Genomic DNA, 15,708 nt, shown 5'->3' with positions numbered 1-15,708 from the left:
TCTTACTTCCAAAGTGAATAACCTCACACTTATCTACATTAAACTGCATCTGCCATGTATCCGCCCACTCACACAACCTGCCCAAGTCACCCTGCAGCCTTATTGCATCTTCCTCACAATTCACACTACCCCCCAGCTTAGTATCATCTGCAAATTTGCTAATGGTACTTTTAATCCCTTCATCTAAGTCATTAATGTATATCGTAAATCGCTGGGGTCCCAGCACCGAACCTTGCGGTACCCCACTGGTCACTGCCTGCCATTCCGAAAGGGACCCATTTATCCCCACTCTTTGCTTTCTGTCTGTCAACCAATTTTCTACCCATGTCAGTACCCTACCCCCAATACCATGTGCTCTAATTTTGCCCACTAATCTCCTATGTGGGACCTTGTCGAAGGCTTTCTGAAAGTCGAGGTACACCACATCCACTGACTCTCCCCTGTCAATTTTCCTAGTTACATCCTCAAAAAATTCCAGTAGATTTGTCAAGCATGATTTCCCCTTCGTAAATCCATGCTGACTCGGAATGATCGTTACTGCTATCCAAATGCTCAGCAATTTCGTCTTTTATAATTGACTCCAGCATCTTCCCCACCACTGATGTCAGACTAACTGGTCTATAATAACCCGTTTTCTCTCTCCCTCCTTTCTTAAAAAGTGGGATAACATTTGCTATCCTCCAATCCACAGGAACTGATCCTGAATCTATAGAACATTGAAAAATGATCTTCAATGCTTCCACTATTTCTAGAGCCACCTCCTTAAGTACCCTGGGATGCAGACCATCAGGCCCTGGGGATTTATCAGCCTTCAGCCCCATCAGTCTACCCAAAACCATTTCTTGCCTAATGTGGATATGAATGTAATATGAATGTAATGTAGTACCATGACATGGTGACCTGCGGCGTACATGAAGAGGCTGTGATCTGTCCACCACACCACCATTCCAACAGTAGGATAATTGCCCTAGTTTGGCTATTTCACACAGACTCTTACTGTGATAAACACAAAATGTCGGAGTAACCCAGCGGGACAGGCAGCATCTCTGGAGAGAAGGAAAGCGTGACACTTCGGGTCGAGACCCTTCTTTTCCGACCCGAAACGTCACCCATTCCTTCGATCCAGAGTTGCTGCCTGTCCCCGCTGAGTTACTCCATCGTTTTTTGGTGTAAGCCACCATCTGCAGTTCCACTCAACACATTCTCTTTACCGTGATAACAGCCCCAACCACCAACCAATCCCTTCAGACCTACACGACGGTGACATTATTAAATGATGTTATTGAAGAACAAGTTAATTTACACGCAAAATGGAACATTTTGATCCTCCCTCCCTCCCGCCACTCCTGCCTTTCATTTGCTTGCTACAGAAAGAGGGGATGGAAGTGGAGACCGGAAGGGTCAGTGCACCCCTTGAGCTTACCATTAGCTCCTTGTCCATGAAGTATGGTTTCTCTGGAGACCCATCGTTAGTTGCCAGATCGACAGCATAGCACAGGAACAAGACATCCACCACCATCTCAAACACCGACAGGAAGCAATGGGCCACCAAATAGGCAAAAAAGGCCACCATGATGAGAGGGATCGCCCAGAAGTTCAGGTCGCGGGTGTAGTTGAAAGCCATGAGTCCTCCAAAGACTGTGAAACACACAATGAACACCTGAAAAGAACAAGTACTGATGTACATCACATTCACAAAGATCAAGCAGAACAACCACATCCAAACCCGGGCCGTGTATCTTGTCAACCCTTAGGGTGGCACAGCGGTAGAGTTGCTGCCTTACAGCGTTTGCGGCGCCGGAGTCCCGGGTTCGATCCCGACTACGGGCGCCGTCTGTACGGAGTTTGTACGTTCTCCCAGTGACCTGCGTGTGGGTTTTCTCCGAGGACTTCGGTTTCCTCCCACACTCCAAAGACCTACAGGTTTGGAGAAGGGTCTCGACCCGACCATTCCTTCTCTCCCGAGATGCTGCCTGACCTGCTGAGTTACTCCAGCATTTTGTGAATAAAAACCTTCGATTTGTACCAGCATCTGCAGTTATCTTCTTATACTGCAGGTTTGTAGGTTAATTGGCTTGGGTTTGTATAATTGGTATAAGTGTAAATTGTCCCTGGTGTGTGTAGGCTTGTGTTAATGTGCGGGGATCGCTGGTCGGTGCAGACTCGGTGGGCCGAAGGGCCTATTTCCGCACTGTATCTCAAAACTAAACCCGTTTACATGATAAGGTTTTTACAGCCAATTATTTCCCCTCCGTTTCTATTTGCTCCAACTCTTTACCAGGATATGAAATCAGGGTGTGCAGGAAGGAACTGCAGATGCTGGTTTACTCCGAGGATAGACACAAAATGCTGGAGTAACTTAGTGGGACAGGCAGCATCTCTGGGGAGAAAGAAGAATGGGTGACAGACAGCGCCCATAGTCAGGATTGAACCCGGGTCTCTGGCGCAGTAAGGTGCAACTCTACCGCTGCACCACTGCGCCGCCCTGATTAAGGAGTGGAGTGTATTGAATTGAATTGGAAAAACTGCTGCCGTGTTAGAATGAAGCAATATAAATTTCAGATGGATGGATTGACTGATAGTAGTTACATGCATGACCCACATCATCTTCAGAGCCCTCCGTCTGAAGAAGGGTGTCGACCCGAAACGCCACCCACTCCTTCTCTCCGGAGATGCTGCCTGTCCCGCTGAGTTACTCCAGCATTTTGTGAAATCAGGGTGTCACACCTCACCTTGGCGGCTGTGTTCAGATGTGAGATTGTGAAGGGAGTATTTGGAGACAATTCATTCAACAGAAGCAACACTGCCACGCGATCTATTGCTCAACGAGTACATACAGTGGAACTATTCTGACTCGCATTTCAAAGGTTTTCCAACTTCTGTTGAGCTTTTTAGTTTAGTTTAGAGACACAGTGCAGAAACGGACCCTTTGGCCCACTGAGTCCATGCCGACCAGTGATCCCCGCACACTAACACTATCCTACACACATTAGGGACAATTTACAATTTTACCGAAGCCAATTAACCTACAATCCTGTAGGTCTTTGGAGTGTGGGCGGAAACCGGAGCACCCGGAGAAAACCCACGCAGGTCACGGGGAGAACGTACAAACTCCGTACAGACAGTGCCCATGGTTAGGATCGAACCTGAGTCTTTGGCGCTGTAAGACAGCAACTCTACCGCTGCGCCACCGTGCCGCCTCTTAAAAAACATTAAAGTGCTCACCTTTCCAAGGAACAACAGGAAGTCTCCAAAGCAGTTGATTGCGGCTACATTCAGCGCATTATTGACAATGAGAAAGAAGGCGTCTTTGCCAGAGGTACAGAAATTTGTCCCGTTGATCGCAGTTGCGATGTATGCATTCTGAAAGAGAAAGTGAAAGGTTTACATTGTACATCTGGGTGAGTTACTGAGCATTGCTCAGGGGACCATTTTGCAACCTCCTCTCTTCCCCTCCTTGCAGCATGGTGGCACTGCCGTAGAGCTACTGCCCTACAGCGCCAGATACCCGGGTTCAATCCTGACACCGGGCGCTGTCTGTACGGAGTTTGTACGTTCTCCCCGTGACCTGCGCGAGTTTTTTCCGAGATCTTCGGTTTCCTCCCACTTTCCAAAGACGTACAGGTTTGTAGGTTAATTGGGTTGGTATAAATGAATAAATGTAAAATTGTCCCTGGTATGTGCAGGGCAGTGTTAGTGTGCGGGGATCGCTGATCGGTATGGACTCTGTGGGCCGAAGGGCCTGTTTCCGTGATGTCTCTCTAAACTAAAAACTAAACTTGTGGCTTTCTTCCAACTACATATAATAATAATAATAATAATAATAATAATTCATTTATTTTATATAGCGCCTTATCGCATGCTCAAAGCAATTTACAAAAGCAATTAACATAGAAACAAACAGACAAACTATCCTGTTGGAAAAGCGGCGAATACACAACGCCAGCGTCCTCTCACGTCAGGGTCCGGCAGTAGACATTAAAAAGCACAAGACACACAGATATAATTTTTTACACAAACAGCCATCACAGTGATTGCTCTAGGCACACCCTCACTGTGATGGAAGGCAAAGTCTTATCTCCTCCTCATTTTTCTCCCGTGGTGCCACGAGGTGATCGAGGCTCCCAACTTTTTGAAGCCCCCACCGGGCGATGGAAAGTCCCAGGGCCGAGCCGAGCAGGCCGATGAAAGTCCTGAGCCCCCACCGGGCGATGGAAAGTCCCAGGGCCGAGCCGAGCCGAGCAGGCCGATGAAAGTCCTGAGCCCCCACTGAGCGATGAAGAGCCTGCGAGCGGGTCGATCGTACCTCGCGCTTCGGGGCGGTCAAAGCTGCTAAGGCTGGAGCTCCCAAAAGCCGGTCGCCTGCCAGGGACCTGCGAACTCCCGATGTTGCGGTCTGCAGGGCCCACGGCCGAAGCCTCCGAGATGGTAAGTCCAGGCCCTGCGACCGGAGTCTTTGAGGTCGATCCCAGCTGGAGGCCGCCGACTCCACGATGTTAGGCCGTAGCGCGAACGGAGATACGACACGGTAAAGGTCGCATCTCCGTTGAGGAGGAGATTTGAAAAAAGGTTTCCCCCAACCCCCCCACCACCCCCCCACATACACAGAGTTAAAAATAAAACAAAACGTACATTTAACGACGACAATGACAAAAAAACAACAAAAAAAACAGAGAGGCTGCCGGTGAGCCGCAGCTGCAGAACACAGCCACGCCCCCTATTAGGAATTCCTCATTTCTTTGCAAATACAACAAATGCACCTGCTCAGTGTTCCCGATTTGATCCTCACAACATCGTATCAATTAATTGACATCACATCAGCAGATCAATTGAGTGTTCACCTTCAACACCAACAGGTGGATTCTGAATGACAATGGGCAAATTGAAAGTCCACAGCGTTGATATGAGAAGACACAAAAAGCTGGAGCAACTCGGTGGGTCAGACAGCATCTCTGGTGAAAAGGAAAAGGTGACGTTTCGGGTCGAGGCCCTTCTTCAGACTGAGAGTCGGGGGAGAGGGAACCGAGAGATATGAAAAGGTACATAGAACAAATTAATGAAAGATATGCAAAAAGACAAATTATAAGCCAGCAACGAAGATCAAGGAAAGGTGGAGCCCACAATGGTCCATTGTTGGCTGTGTGGAAGGTGATAACGAGCGATACAAACAGTGAAACTCAGCAGGAGTTGATATATGAATTGTGTCCTCGTTGAGTTGCCAGAGAGCAGTGGTGGATGTCAGTCTGCAGCGGGACGTGGGCTGACTGGAATGTCTTTGCACATTGAACCTTCCAGCCGTGCAAACAAGCCCCGTTTCCAATCAGAAATGTGAAGAATGCATTTCCCTCGGTTTATTTCCAGCAAAAATATAGTTCGAAGAATGAAGCTAACTTCCCTGCTCAGATTTCCATTAACACCAGCAAGCAGGTTAACACTGGCCCCAATAATAATACCATGAAAAGTCATAGTTATTCTGCACAAACAGACCTTTCAGTCCAACTTGCTCTTGCCAACAAGTTGCTGAGCTTAGTTAATCCATTTGCTTGAACATGGCCCATATCTCTCTCTGAACCTTTTCTTTTTCTTCCATGGATTTGTCCAAATGTCTTTTAAATGCTGTAATTATATCTGCCTCTTCCAAATCCTTTGGCAGCTCGTTCCATATACCCACCTTGTATTGTGTGAAACAGTTGACCCTCGGGTCCTTTTTAAATCTTTCCCCTCTCACCTTAAATCTTTAATCTTCTATTTTTAGACTCCCCGAACCTTGGAAAAACACTGACCACTCACCTTGTCCATCCCTTCATGATCTTATACTGTAGAAACATAGAAAATAGGTGCAGGAGGAGGCCATTCGGCCCTTCGAGCCTGCACCGCCATTCAATATGATCATGGCTGATCATCCAGCTCAGTATCCTGTACCTGCCTTCTCTCCATACCCCCTGATCCCTTTAGCCACAAGGGCCACATCTAACTCCCTCTTAAATATAGCCAATGAACTGGCCTCAACTACCTTCTGTGGCAGAGAATTCCACAGATTCACCACTTTCTGTGTGAAGAAATGTTTTCTCATCTCGGTCCTAAAAGACTTCCCCCTTATCCTTAAGCTGTGACCCCTGGTTCTGGACTTCCCCAACATCGGGAACAATCTTCCCGCATCTAGCCTCTCCAACCCCTCTCCACCTCTATAAAGTCATCCCTCAGCCTCAAACACTCTATACTTATAACTCAAGCCTCAATATAACCCAACTACATGGATAGGACAGGTTTAGTGGGATATGGGCTAAACGCAGGCAGGTGGGACTTGTGTAGATGGGATAAGTTAGCCAGAGACGGACACAAAAGGCTGGAGTGAATCAGTGGGGCAGGCTGTATCTCTGGAGAGATGGAATGGGTGACGTTTCGGGTCGAGACCCTTCTTCAGACACGGTGTGGGCAAGTTGGGCCAGAGGCCCTGTTTCCACATTGTATGACTCTAAGCCCTTCCGGTATCATCCTTGTGTATTTTTTATGGGGTGATACAGCGTGGAAACAGGCCCTTCGGCCCAACTTGGCCAACATGTCCCAACGACACTAGCCCCACCTGCCCGGGTTTGACCCACATCCCTCCAAATCTGTCCAATCCATGTACCTGTCTCACTGTTTCTTAAACGTTGGGATAGTCCCAGCCTCAACTACCTCCTCTGGCAGCTTGTTCCGTACACCCACCACCTTTTGCATGAAAAAGTTACCCCTCAGATTCCTATTAAAGATTTTCCGCAACCTTCCCAAGTTAATGGAATCCTCCTCCAGCTGGGTGACCAGAACTGAGCACAGCGCTCCAAATGTGGTCTCAATATCCAATAACCTCAGCATCCAAAAGCTGGCTCCCATGGTGGTTTTACACTGACATAACACAGCTACAGAAAATGGCTTGGTTAGAGGGAAACCAATCTGAATGTGTATTTCATTCAATGTTTATTTGGGATCCCAGCCCATGGAAACACAGTAAATTGAATAAAATACTTGCCAATTTAAAGGTAATATATAGAGAGTGTAGAATGACACATGATCACAGGGTACGGAGAGACATTGACCATGTGCAGGCAGATGGGGGTAGTTTGAAATTGGCACCATGGTTGGCATTGGCTTTGTGAGGCAAAGGGTATGTTTGTGCGCTGTTCTATGCACTTGCAGGAAAAGCCTTACCAACAACATGAATTCAACCTCCTTAGCTCAAGTTGAATAACAACACCCATTAAAGATGGACACAAAATGCTGGAGTAACTCAGCGGGACAGGCGGCATCTCTGGAGAGATATGAATGGGTGACGTTTCAGGTCGGACCCTTCTTCAGTCTCGACCCAAAACGTCACCCATTCCTTCTCCCCAGAGATGCTGCCTGGATTACTCCAGCATTTTGTGCCTATCTTCAATGTAAACCAGCATCTGCAGTTCCTTCCTAAACAACAACCAGTCATTGTTTCACGACACCGGAGCTCCACATGTGGAAGATCAATAGTCAGGGTGCATTGACACGACTCTTGAGGTACATTTTGTGCCTCTGCCTAACCTCGCGGCTCACCACACTGCTGCCTACCCACCATTGGGACGAGGTGGGGTTTAGATCATGGTGAGGAGTTGATTAACTTTCAATGCCCTCAATAAAGTTCTCATGTATTGGAAGGAACTGCAGATGCTGGTTTACACCAAAGATAGACACAAAATGCTGGAGCAACTCAGCAGGGCAGGCAGCATCTCTGGAGAGAAGGAATGGGTGACGTTTCGGCTCGAGACCCATCTTCAGACTGGGAGTCAGGGGAGAGGGATACACAGAGATATGGATGGGTAGGGTGTGAAAACGACAGATCAAAGGGGATGATGATGATCAAGGAAAATGTAGAATGGTTCATTGCGGAGGGGAAGGTGACAACGAGGCATACAATCAGTAAAATGTAATCAGGAGGACAGTTAAACTAATCAGAGAACTAGGATGGGGGAGGGACAGAGACAGAGAGAGAGACAGAGACAGAGAGACAGAGAGAGAGACAGAGAGAGAGAGAGACAGAGAGAGAGAGAGAGAGAGAGAGAGAGAGAGAGAGAGAGAGAGAGAGAGAGAGAGAGACACAGAGAGAGAGAGAGAGAGAGAGAGACAGAGAGAGAGAGAGAGAGAGAGAGAGAGAGAGAGACAGAGAGAGAGAGAGAGAGAGAGAGACAGAGAGAGAGAGACAGAGAGAGAGAGAGAGAGAGAGAGAGAGAGAGAGAGAGAGAGAGAGAGAGAGACAGAGAGAGAGAGACAGAGAGAGAGACAGAGAGAGAGACAGAGAGACAGAGACAGAGAGACAGAGAGACAGAGAGAGAGAGAGAGAGAGAGAGAGAAACAGAGACACAGACAGACAGACAGAGACAGACAGACATGCAGACAGACTTGAAGTTAGAGAAATTAAACTCATACTGCTGGGGTGTAAGCTGCTCAAGTGAAATATGAGGTGCTGTTCCCCCAATTTACATTGGGCCTCACTCTGACATTGGAGGAGGCCCAGGACAGAAAGGTCAGTGTGGGAATGGGAGGGGGAGTTAAAGTCTTTAGCAATCGGGAGGTCACAAAGGCCAGGCGAATTGAATGGACGTGTTCAGCTGAATAGTTGCAAATAGTCTCTCCCAGCCAGGAGATGTCCTAGCTAACTTCTTAGGATCCAAATACACATTTTAAGCATAGGGTCACAGTTTAAGAATAAGGGCAGGACCGTCTTAACGCATGGGCCTGATGGGCACTTGTCCGGGGGCCCACGAGCATAGGGGCCCCATGCTGATCTGAGTTTGTTAAGTGACTTGCAATAAATAAATACTACTTTAAAAATGTAGGTTCAATAAGTGCTTTTTTCGCAACATTTTCGGTCACTAAGTGCTTCTCACAGCGATCTGTAAGTGCTTTTCGCCGGCACGACAGGGGGGGGCTGGTAGGGAAAGGGGGGTGGGGGAGAGTAACGGGAGGGGCCCCAGTACACTGCTTTGCCCGGGGGCCCATAATGCTGTAAAAACAGCCCTGAATAAGGGGTAGGCTATTTAGGACTGAGATGAGGAAAAACTTTTTCGCCCAGAGAGTTGTGAATCTGTGGAATTCTCTGCCACAGAAGGCAATGGAGGCCAATTCACTGGATGTTTTCAAGAGTGGGGTAAGATTTAGTTCTTCGGGCTAACAGAATCAAGGGATATGGGGGAAAAGCCAGAAGGTTGTACTGATTTTGATCATACTGAATGGTGGTGCTGGCTCGAAGGGCTGAATGGCCTACTCCTGCACCTGTTTTTCTATGTTTCTAAATGTACACACAAGTTTAATAGCGTGTTGAACCTTTGGTATCCTTAACTCAAGAGTCATTGAGTGTGGAAACAGGCCCCATCTACACTAGTCCCACCACCTTACATTTAGCCGATATCCCTCTAAATCTATGCTCTCCATGTACCTGTTCAAATGTTTTTTGTAAAGCGTTGTGCTAGTACCTGCCACAACTGCCTACCACCCTTTGAGCAAAAAGGTTACCCCCTCAGGTTCCTATTAATCTCTTCCCCTCACCTTAAACCTGTGTCCTCTGGTTCTTGATTCCTGTTCTCTGGGTAAAAGACTGTGCATTTACCTTATCTATTGGTCTCATGATCTTGTACACCTCTATAGGATCACCCCTCATCCTCCTGCGCTTCAAGGAATAAAGTCCTCGCCTCCTCAACCCTCAAGTGCTGGCAACATGCTCGGAAATCATCCTGCACCCTTTCCAGTTTAATGCACCCTTTCCAGTCCTTAAAGGCAACTTGCATCAATCTCCAGAAGCCAAGGTTTAGAAATTCAGGCCAAATGCCCCAAATTTACCTATGAAGTGGCTGGGTCAATGTTGCTTTTGCCTCACAGAAGGCTGTGGAGGCCAAGTCAATTGATATTTTTGTAGAGGTAAGGCAGAGATAGATAGATTCTTGGTTAGTACAGGTGTCAGGGGTAATGGGGAAAAAGGCGAGAGAATGGGGTTGAGAGGGAGAGATGAGACTAGGTCAGGGAGAATGGTCGGCGTGGACTGGTAGGGCCGGACAGGCCTGTTTCCATGCTGTAGTTGTTATATGTTATAGATCAGCCGGGATTGAGTGGCAGAGCAGACGATGGGCCAAATGGCCTAACTGCTCCCATCACTTATGAACTTTTCGTTTCTGCCCTGTTGCTGCCCTCTTTTCTGACTTTTTGTACAAACCTTTTATCAACATAATACCCAAAAGCATTGACACAACCTGCAATAGGCAAGCAAGACGAATCAAGAGTCCAGTGAGTGTGCCTCGCACAAGCAGCTCTTTCTAATGCTGGGACGTTCCTGTCAGTGGGAACATTCAATTATCTATTGAAAGGCCGCGCGCCAATTGTCATGCGTGCCAATTCTCTAAATGTTTTGCATTCAAGTCATGGCGAGGTCTGCTCCAAAAATGAGCTGCTCCAGGAACCTCTCTCGTTATCACCCACGCAAACCGCCGATCGGTACAAATTGTTCCACACAGGCGTCGCACATTGCCTGAAAGACCCGGACCCCACCGCCATTGTCCATGAATGTGCCTTTGTGAACGGTTGGCATGGGGATGGTGCTAATGTGCTCGGTGAGGAAGGAGTCTGCGAGTCTGCTTGGTGCAGTGAGGAATCACGGAAAAAAAACCCCACACTCATCAAGTCAACGCCTCTGCCAGGAAACATTCCAGCCACCCGAGGTGCAAGATGTTTGTGCCAACGGTTTCGGCGGTCGAGATGCCGTGGAGAGCCTTGTGCCTGGGACACAAAGCCGAAGCCCTCTTCTAATAGCCCCCCGCCGCTGAGATAATCGCTGGTCTCTGTGACTTGCTGAACTACAGTACTTTTCCCTCATACGCAGACTAATAACCCGAGATTTCAAAACCTGCACCCGATGATATCAGCCGAACGAAACCTGCACTGACCCCTGACAGCCATTCAATCTTTCCTATGTACGATCGCAAACAGTGCTGTTGTTCTAAAGTGGCATCTGATTATAAGGCTGCTGAGCCTCTCTCTCACTCTCTCTCTCTCTCTCTCTCTGACCCCCCCCCCCCTCCCCCCGGCCACTGACGGGATCTGCATTGTGTCACAGGAGACTGAGAGACAGAGGTGATGTTCGCCGATTATCAGGAACCTACAGCTAATGCAAATTTAAAGCATCATTTCCTCGTTCCACACTATGCCCACTTTTGCACCTAATTTGAGGAAGGACATTCTTGCTATTGAGGGAGTGCAGCGTAGGTTCACGAGGTTAATTCCCGGGATGGCGGGACTGTCACATGATGAAAGAATGGAGCGACTGGCCTTGTATTCACTGGAATTTAGAAGGAAGAGAGGGGATCTTATAGAGACGTATAAAATTATTAAAGGATTGGACTCGCTAGAGGCAGGAAACATGTTCCCGATGTTGGGGGAGTCCAGAACCAGGGCCACAGTTTAAGAATAAGGGGTAGGCCATTTAGAACCGAGATGAGGAAAAACTTTTTCACAGAGAGAGAGTTGTGAATCTGTGGAATTCTCTGCCACAGAAGGCAGTGGAGGCCGATTCACTGGATGCATATCATATCATATCATATCATATCATATATATACAGCTGGAAACAGGCCTTTTCGGCCCACCAAGTCCGTGCCGCCCAGCGATCCCCGTACATTAACACTATCCTACACCCACTAGGGACAATTTTTACATTTACCCAGCCAATTAACCTACATACCTGTACGTCTTTGGAGTGTGGGAGGAAACCGAAGATCTCGGAGAAAACCCACGCAGGTCACGGGGAGAACGTACAAACTCCTTACAGTGCAGCACCCGTAGTCAGGATCGAACCTGAGTCTCCGGCGCTGCATTCGCTGTAAAGCAGCAACTCTATGGGCGTCACACATCGGGAAAGCATTCAAAAGAGAGTTAGATAGATCTTAGGGCTCGCAGAATCAAGGGATATGGGGAGAGGGCAGGAACGGGGTACTGATTGTGGATGATCAGCCATGATCACATTGAATGGCGGTGCTGGCTCGAAGGGCCGAAGGGCCGAACGGCCTACTCCTGCACCTATTGTCTATGTATCTATGGGCGTCACACATCGGGAAAGCGATCATGACCATTTAGAGAGCGTAGTCTGGATTCAACAGAATTAAATGAGAGAGAGAAGGGACTCACGTTAAATGGGGAGTGGGGAGCATCTGACGAGGCAGAAATGGAAAGATGTAATTGAGAAATTATATGGTATGGGAGGCTCTGATGGCATAAATTTTCGACTGGAAGGACGTTTGATAACTAGAGATCGTTGAGTAACAAGGGCAGGTAAAAGGACTACAGAGAATGATGAGAACGTTTTCGTCCGCACTCCGACATTCGATCTGGAATGCAATGCCTGAAGGGGGTTGCATCAGCAGATTCAACGGCACACTTCAAAAGGGAACTAGATGTATACTTGAAAAGGGAATATGTGCAGGTGTCCATTCAAAGATCCAGCACAAGCACCTTGCAGTAAATGACCTCCATCTGTCCATTGGTTCTATGGATAAACTTCAGGCGTACCGGAAAAAAATAATCAGATCAGGGAGGTTCATTGAACCACTTTCAAAAACTGCATTTACACCTCACGCTGCCTCGGCAAGGCCACCAGCATAATCAAGGACGAGTCTCACCCTGGTCACTCCCTCTCCCATCGGGCAATAGATACAGAAGTGTGAAAATGCACACCTCCAGATTCAGGGACAGCTTCTTCCCAGCTGTTATCAGGCAACTGAACCATCCTACTGACAACTAGAGAGCAGTCCAGATCTTCCTTATTGGAGACACGGACTATCTTTGATCGGACTTCATTGGACTTTATCTTGCACTGAACGTTATTCCCTTTATCATGTATCTGTACACTGCTGATGCCTCGATTATTATCATGTATTGTCTTTCCACTGACTGGTTAGCACGCAACAAAAACTTTTCTCTGTACCTCGGTACACGTGACAATAAACTAAACTGAGATAAAACCTGTGTGGATAGTTCTATCTTTCCCCATCTTGGCTAATACTGTCAGTCTCCTTTTACACAGCAATGGGATAAAAGAATATTCAACAAGCCACTAAGCATACTGTGCCCTCCATAATGTTTGGGGACAAAGACCCATCATTTATTTATTTGCCGCTGTACTCCACAATTTGAGATTTCTAATAGAAAAAAATCACACATGGTTAAAGTGCACATTGTCAGATTTGAATAAAGGCCATTTTTATACATTTTGGTTTCACCATGTAGAAATTACAGCAGTGTTTATACATAGTCCCCCCATTTCATGGCACCATAATGTTTGGGACACAGCAACGTCATGTAAATGAAAGTAGTCATGTTTAGTATTTTGTTGCATATCCTTTACATGCAATGACTGCTTGAAGTCTGCAATTCATGGACATCACCAGTTGCTGGGTGTCTTCTCTGGTGATGCTCTGCCAGGCCTGTATTGCAGCCATCTTTAGCTTATGCTTGTTTTGGGGGCTAGTCCCCTTCAGATTTCTCTTCAGCATATAAAAGGCATGCTCAATTGGGTTCTGATCAAGTGATTGACATGGCCACTCAAGAATTAACAATTTTTTAGCTTTGAAAAAACCCTTTTTTGCTCCAGCAATATGTTTGGGATCATTGTCTTGCTGTAGAATGAACCACCGGCCAATGAGTTTTGAGGCATTTGTTTGAACTTGAGCAGATAGGATGTGTGTATACACTTCAGAATTCATTATGCTACTACCATCAGCAGATGTATCATCAATGATGATAAGTGAGCCAGTACCTTCAGCAGTCATACATGCCCAGGCCATAACACCCCCACCACCGTGTTTCACAGATGAGGTGGTATGCTTTGGATCTTGGGGAGTTCCTTCTCTCCTCCATACTTTTCTATTGACATCACTCTGATATAAGTTAATCTTCGTCTCATCTGTCCACAAGACCTTTTTCCAGAACTGTGGTTGCTCTTTAAGTACTTCTTGGCAAACTGTAATCTGGCCATCCTATTTTTGCGGCTAACTAGTGGGTTGCATCTTGCAGTGTGGCCTCTGTATTTCTGTTCATGAAGTCTTCTGTGGACAGTGGTCATTGACAAATCCACACCCGACTCCTGAAGAGTGTTTCTGATCTGTTGGACAGGTGTTTGGGGATTTTTCTTTATTATAGAGAGAATTCTTCTGTCATCAGCTGCGGAGGTCTTCCTTGGCCTGCCAGTCCCTTTGTGATTAGTAAGCTCACCAGTGCTCTCTTTCTTCTTAATAATGTTTGAAACAGATTATTTTGGTAAGCCCAAGGTTTGGCTGATGTCTCTAACAATTTTATTCTTGTTTCTCAGTCTCATAATGGCTTCTTTGACTTTCATTGGCACAACTTTGGTCCTCATGTTGATAAACGGCAATAAAAGTTTCCAAAGGTGATGGAAAGACTGGAGGAAAGACTAGGTGCTGAGAGCTCTCTTATACCTGCATTAAGGAGGCAATTATACACACCTCAGCAATTACAAACGCCTGTGAAGCCATGTGTCCCAAACATTATGGTGCCCTGAAATGGGGGGACTATGTATAAACACAGCTGTAATTTCTACATGGTGACACCAAAATGTATAAAAATGGCCTTTATTAAAATCTGACAATATGCACTTTAACCACATGTGATTTTTTCTATTACAAATCTCAAATTGTGGAGTACACCAGCAAATAAATAAATAAATTATGAGTCTTTGTCCCAAACATTATGGAGGGCACTGTATCCACTTTATATCCTGGGTATTTACTCGGACAGTGTGAAGTAAGGAGTTTAGATTATATTGTTGATGTTGCCTCACACTAGACTCTATTCCCAGGGTTGTTGTTTCTAGTTCAAAGATGTAGCATGTATCTTTGCTTCCCAGTCAAATAAATTTATAAGATGCTCAAGAATTCCAATCGATATCGCGGGCAAAATTAATTTTTAAATCAACGGATTACAAATCTTGTGATTCGGGGAGCAAGGTAACCATCAAATGTCACACCACGCTAACCGAGTCTTTCAAGTGCAAGAGATCAAGGGGAGAAGGTTCGGTGGGAACAGAGAAAGAATCCTGCAGTTTCAGTTGGAGAAACCAACTCCTTATTTCATTACCTGTAACATCTGTTGACCTGCAACGATTGAAGAACTATTTGATGGGCAGATTAACAATAAACTAAAAAGAAATGCAGATGCTGGTTTAAACCGAAGATAGACACAAAATGCTGGAGTAACTCAGCGGGTCAGGCAGCATCTCTGGAGAAAAGGAATAGGTGACGTTTCGGGTCGAGACCCTTCTCGACCCGAAACATCACCTATTCCTTTTCTCCAGAGATGCTGTCTGACCCGCTGAGTTACTCCAGCTTTTTGTGTCCATCTAACGTTAAGCTGAAGATGTTTAAACAGAATGAGTGGGCTCTTTTTTCAGAGCTTCTGCTTGGAAGAAAACAAGTCTGAATTATTAAAGCAAGCTGCCCACCGCAAAGTAAAGGGTAGCTGGGCGAATGATTTCTTTGAAAACGAAAATGGGTCAATTGTCTTCGATCCATTTCACTTTCAATAGAAACAGCTTTGTTCAAATCCAAACTGGGCTCAAGCTAATCCTGAACAACAAACGCTGTTAGGAACAAACGCAGGACTAGCGACGTTACAGGGTAAGGTTTGAGAAACGGTATCATTGGATA

The 15,708-nt window shown here is 46.5% G+C and overlaps 1 protein-coding gene across 1 annotated transcript in view; it reads right to left on the bottom strand.

Annotated features, from left to right (window-relative positions):
- LOC144598296 (choline transporter-like protein 3) overlaps nt 1-15,708 on the bottom strand; it is a 95,240-nt gene that overhangs the window by 17,959 nt on the left and 61,573 nt on the right. Inside the window, exons 13-14 of the mRNA XM_078408270.1 lie at nt 3,226-3,363; nt 1,424-1,660 (exon numbers count right to left, since the gene is read on the bottom strand). Coding sequence (XP_078264396.1) covers nt 1,424-1,660; nt 3,226-3,363 — 375 coding nt within the window. The remainder of the gene's footprint in view (nt 1-1,423; nt 1,661-3,225; nt 3,364-15,708) is intronic.

Source organism: Rhinoraja longicauda, chromosome 11, assembly GCF_053455715.1.
Source record: "Rhinoraja longicauda isolate Sanriku21f chromosome 11, sRhiLon1.1, whole genome shotgun sequence".
Classification (NCBI taxonomy): Eukaryota; Metazoa; Chordata; class Chondrichthyes; order Rajiformes; family Arhynchobatidae; genus Rhinoraja; species Rhinoraja longicauda.
Note: the sequence above shows the minus strand (reverse complement) of the source record. Positions and strands in the feature narration are given on the sequence as shown.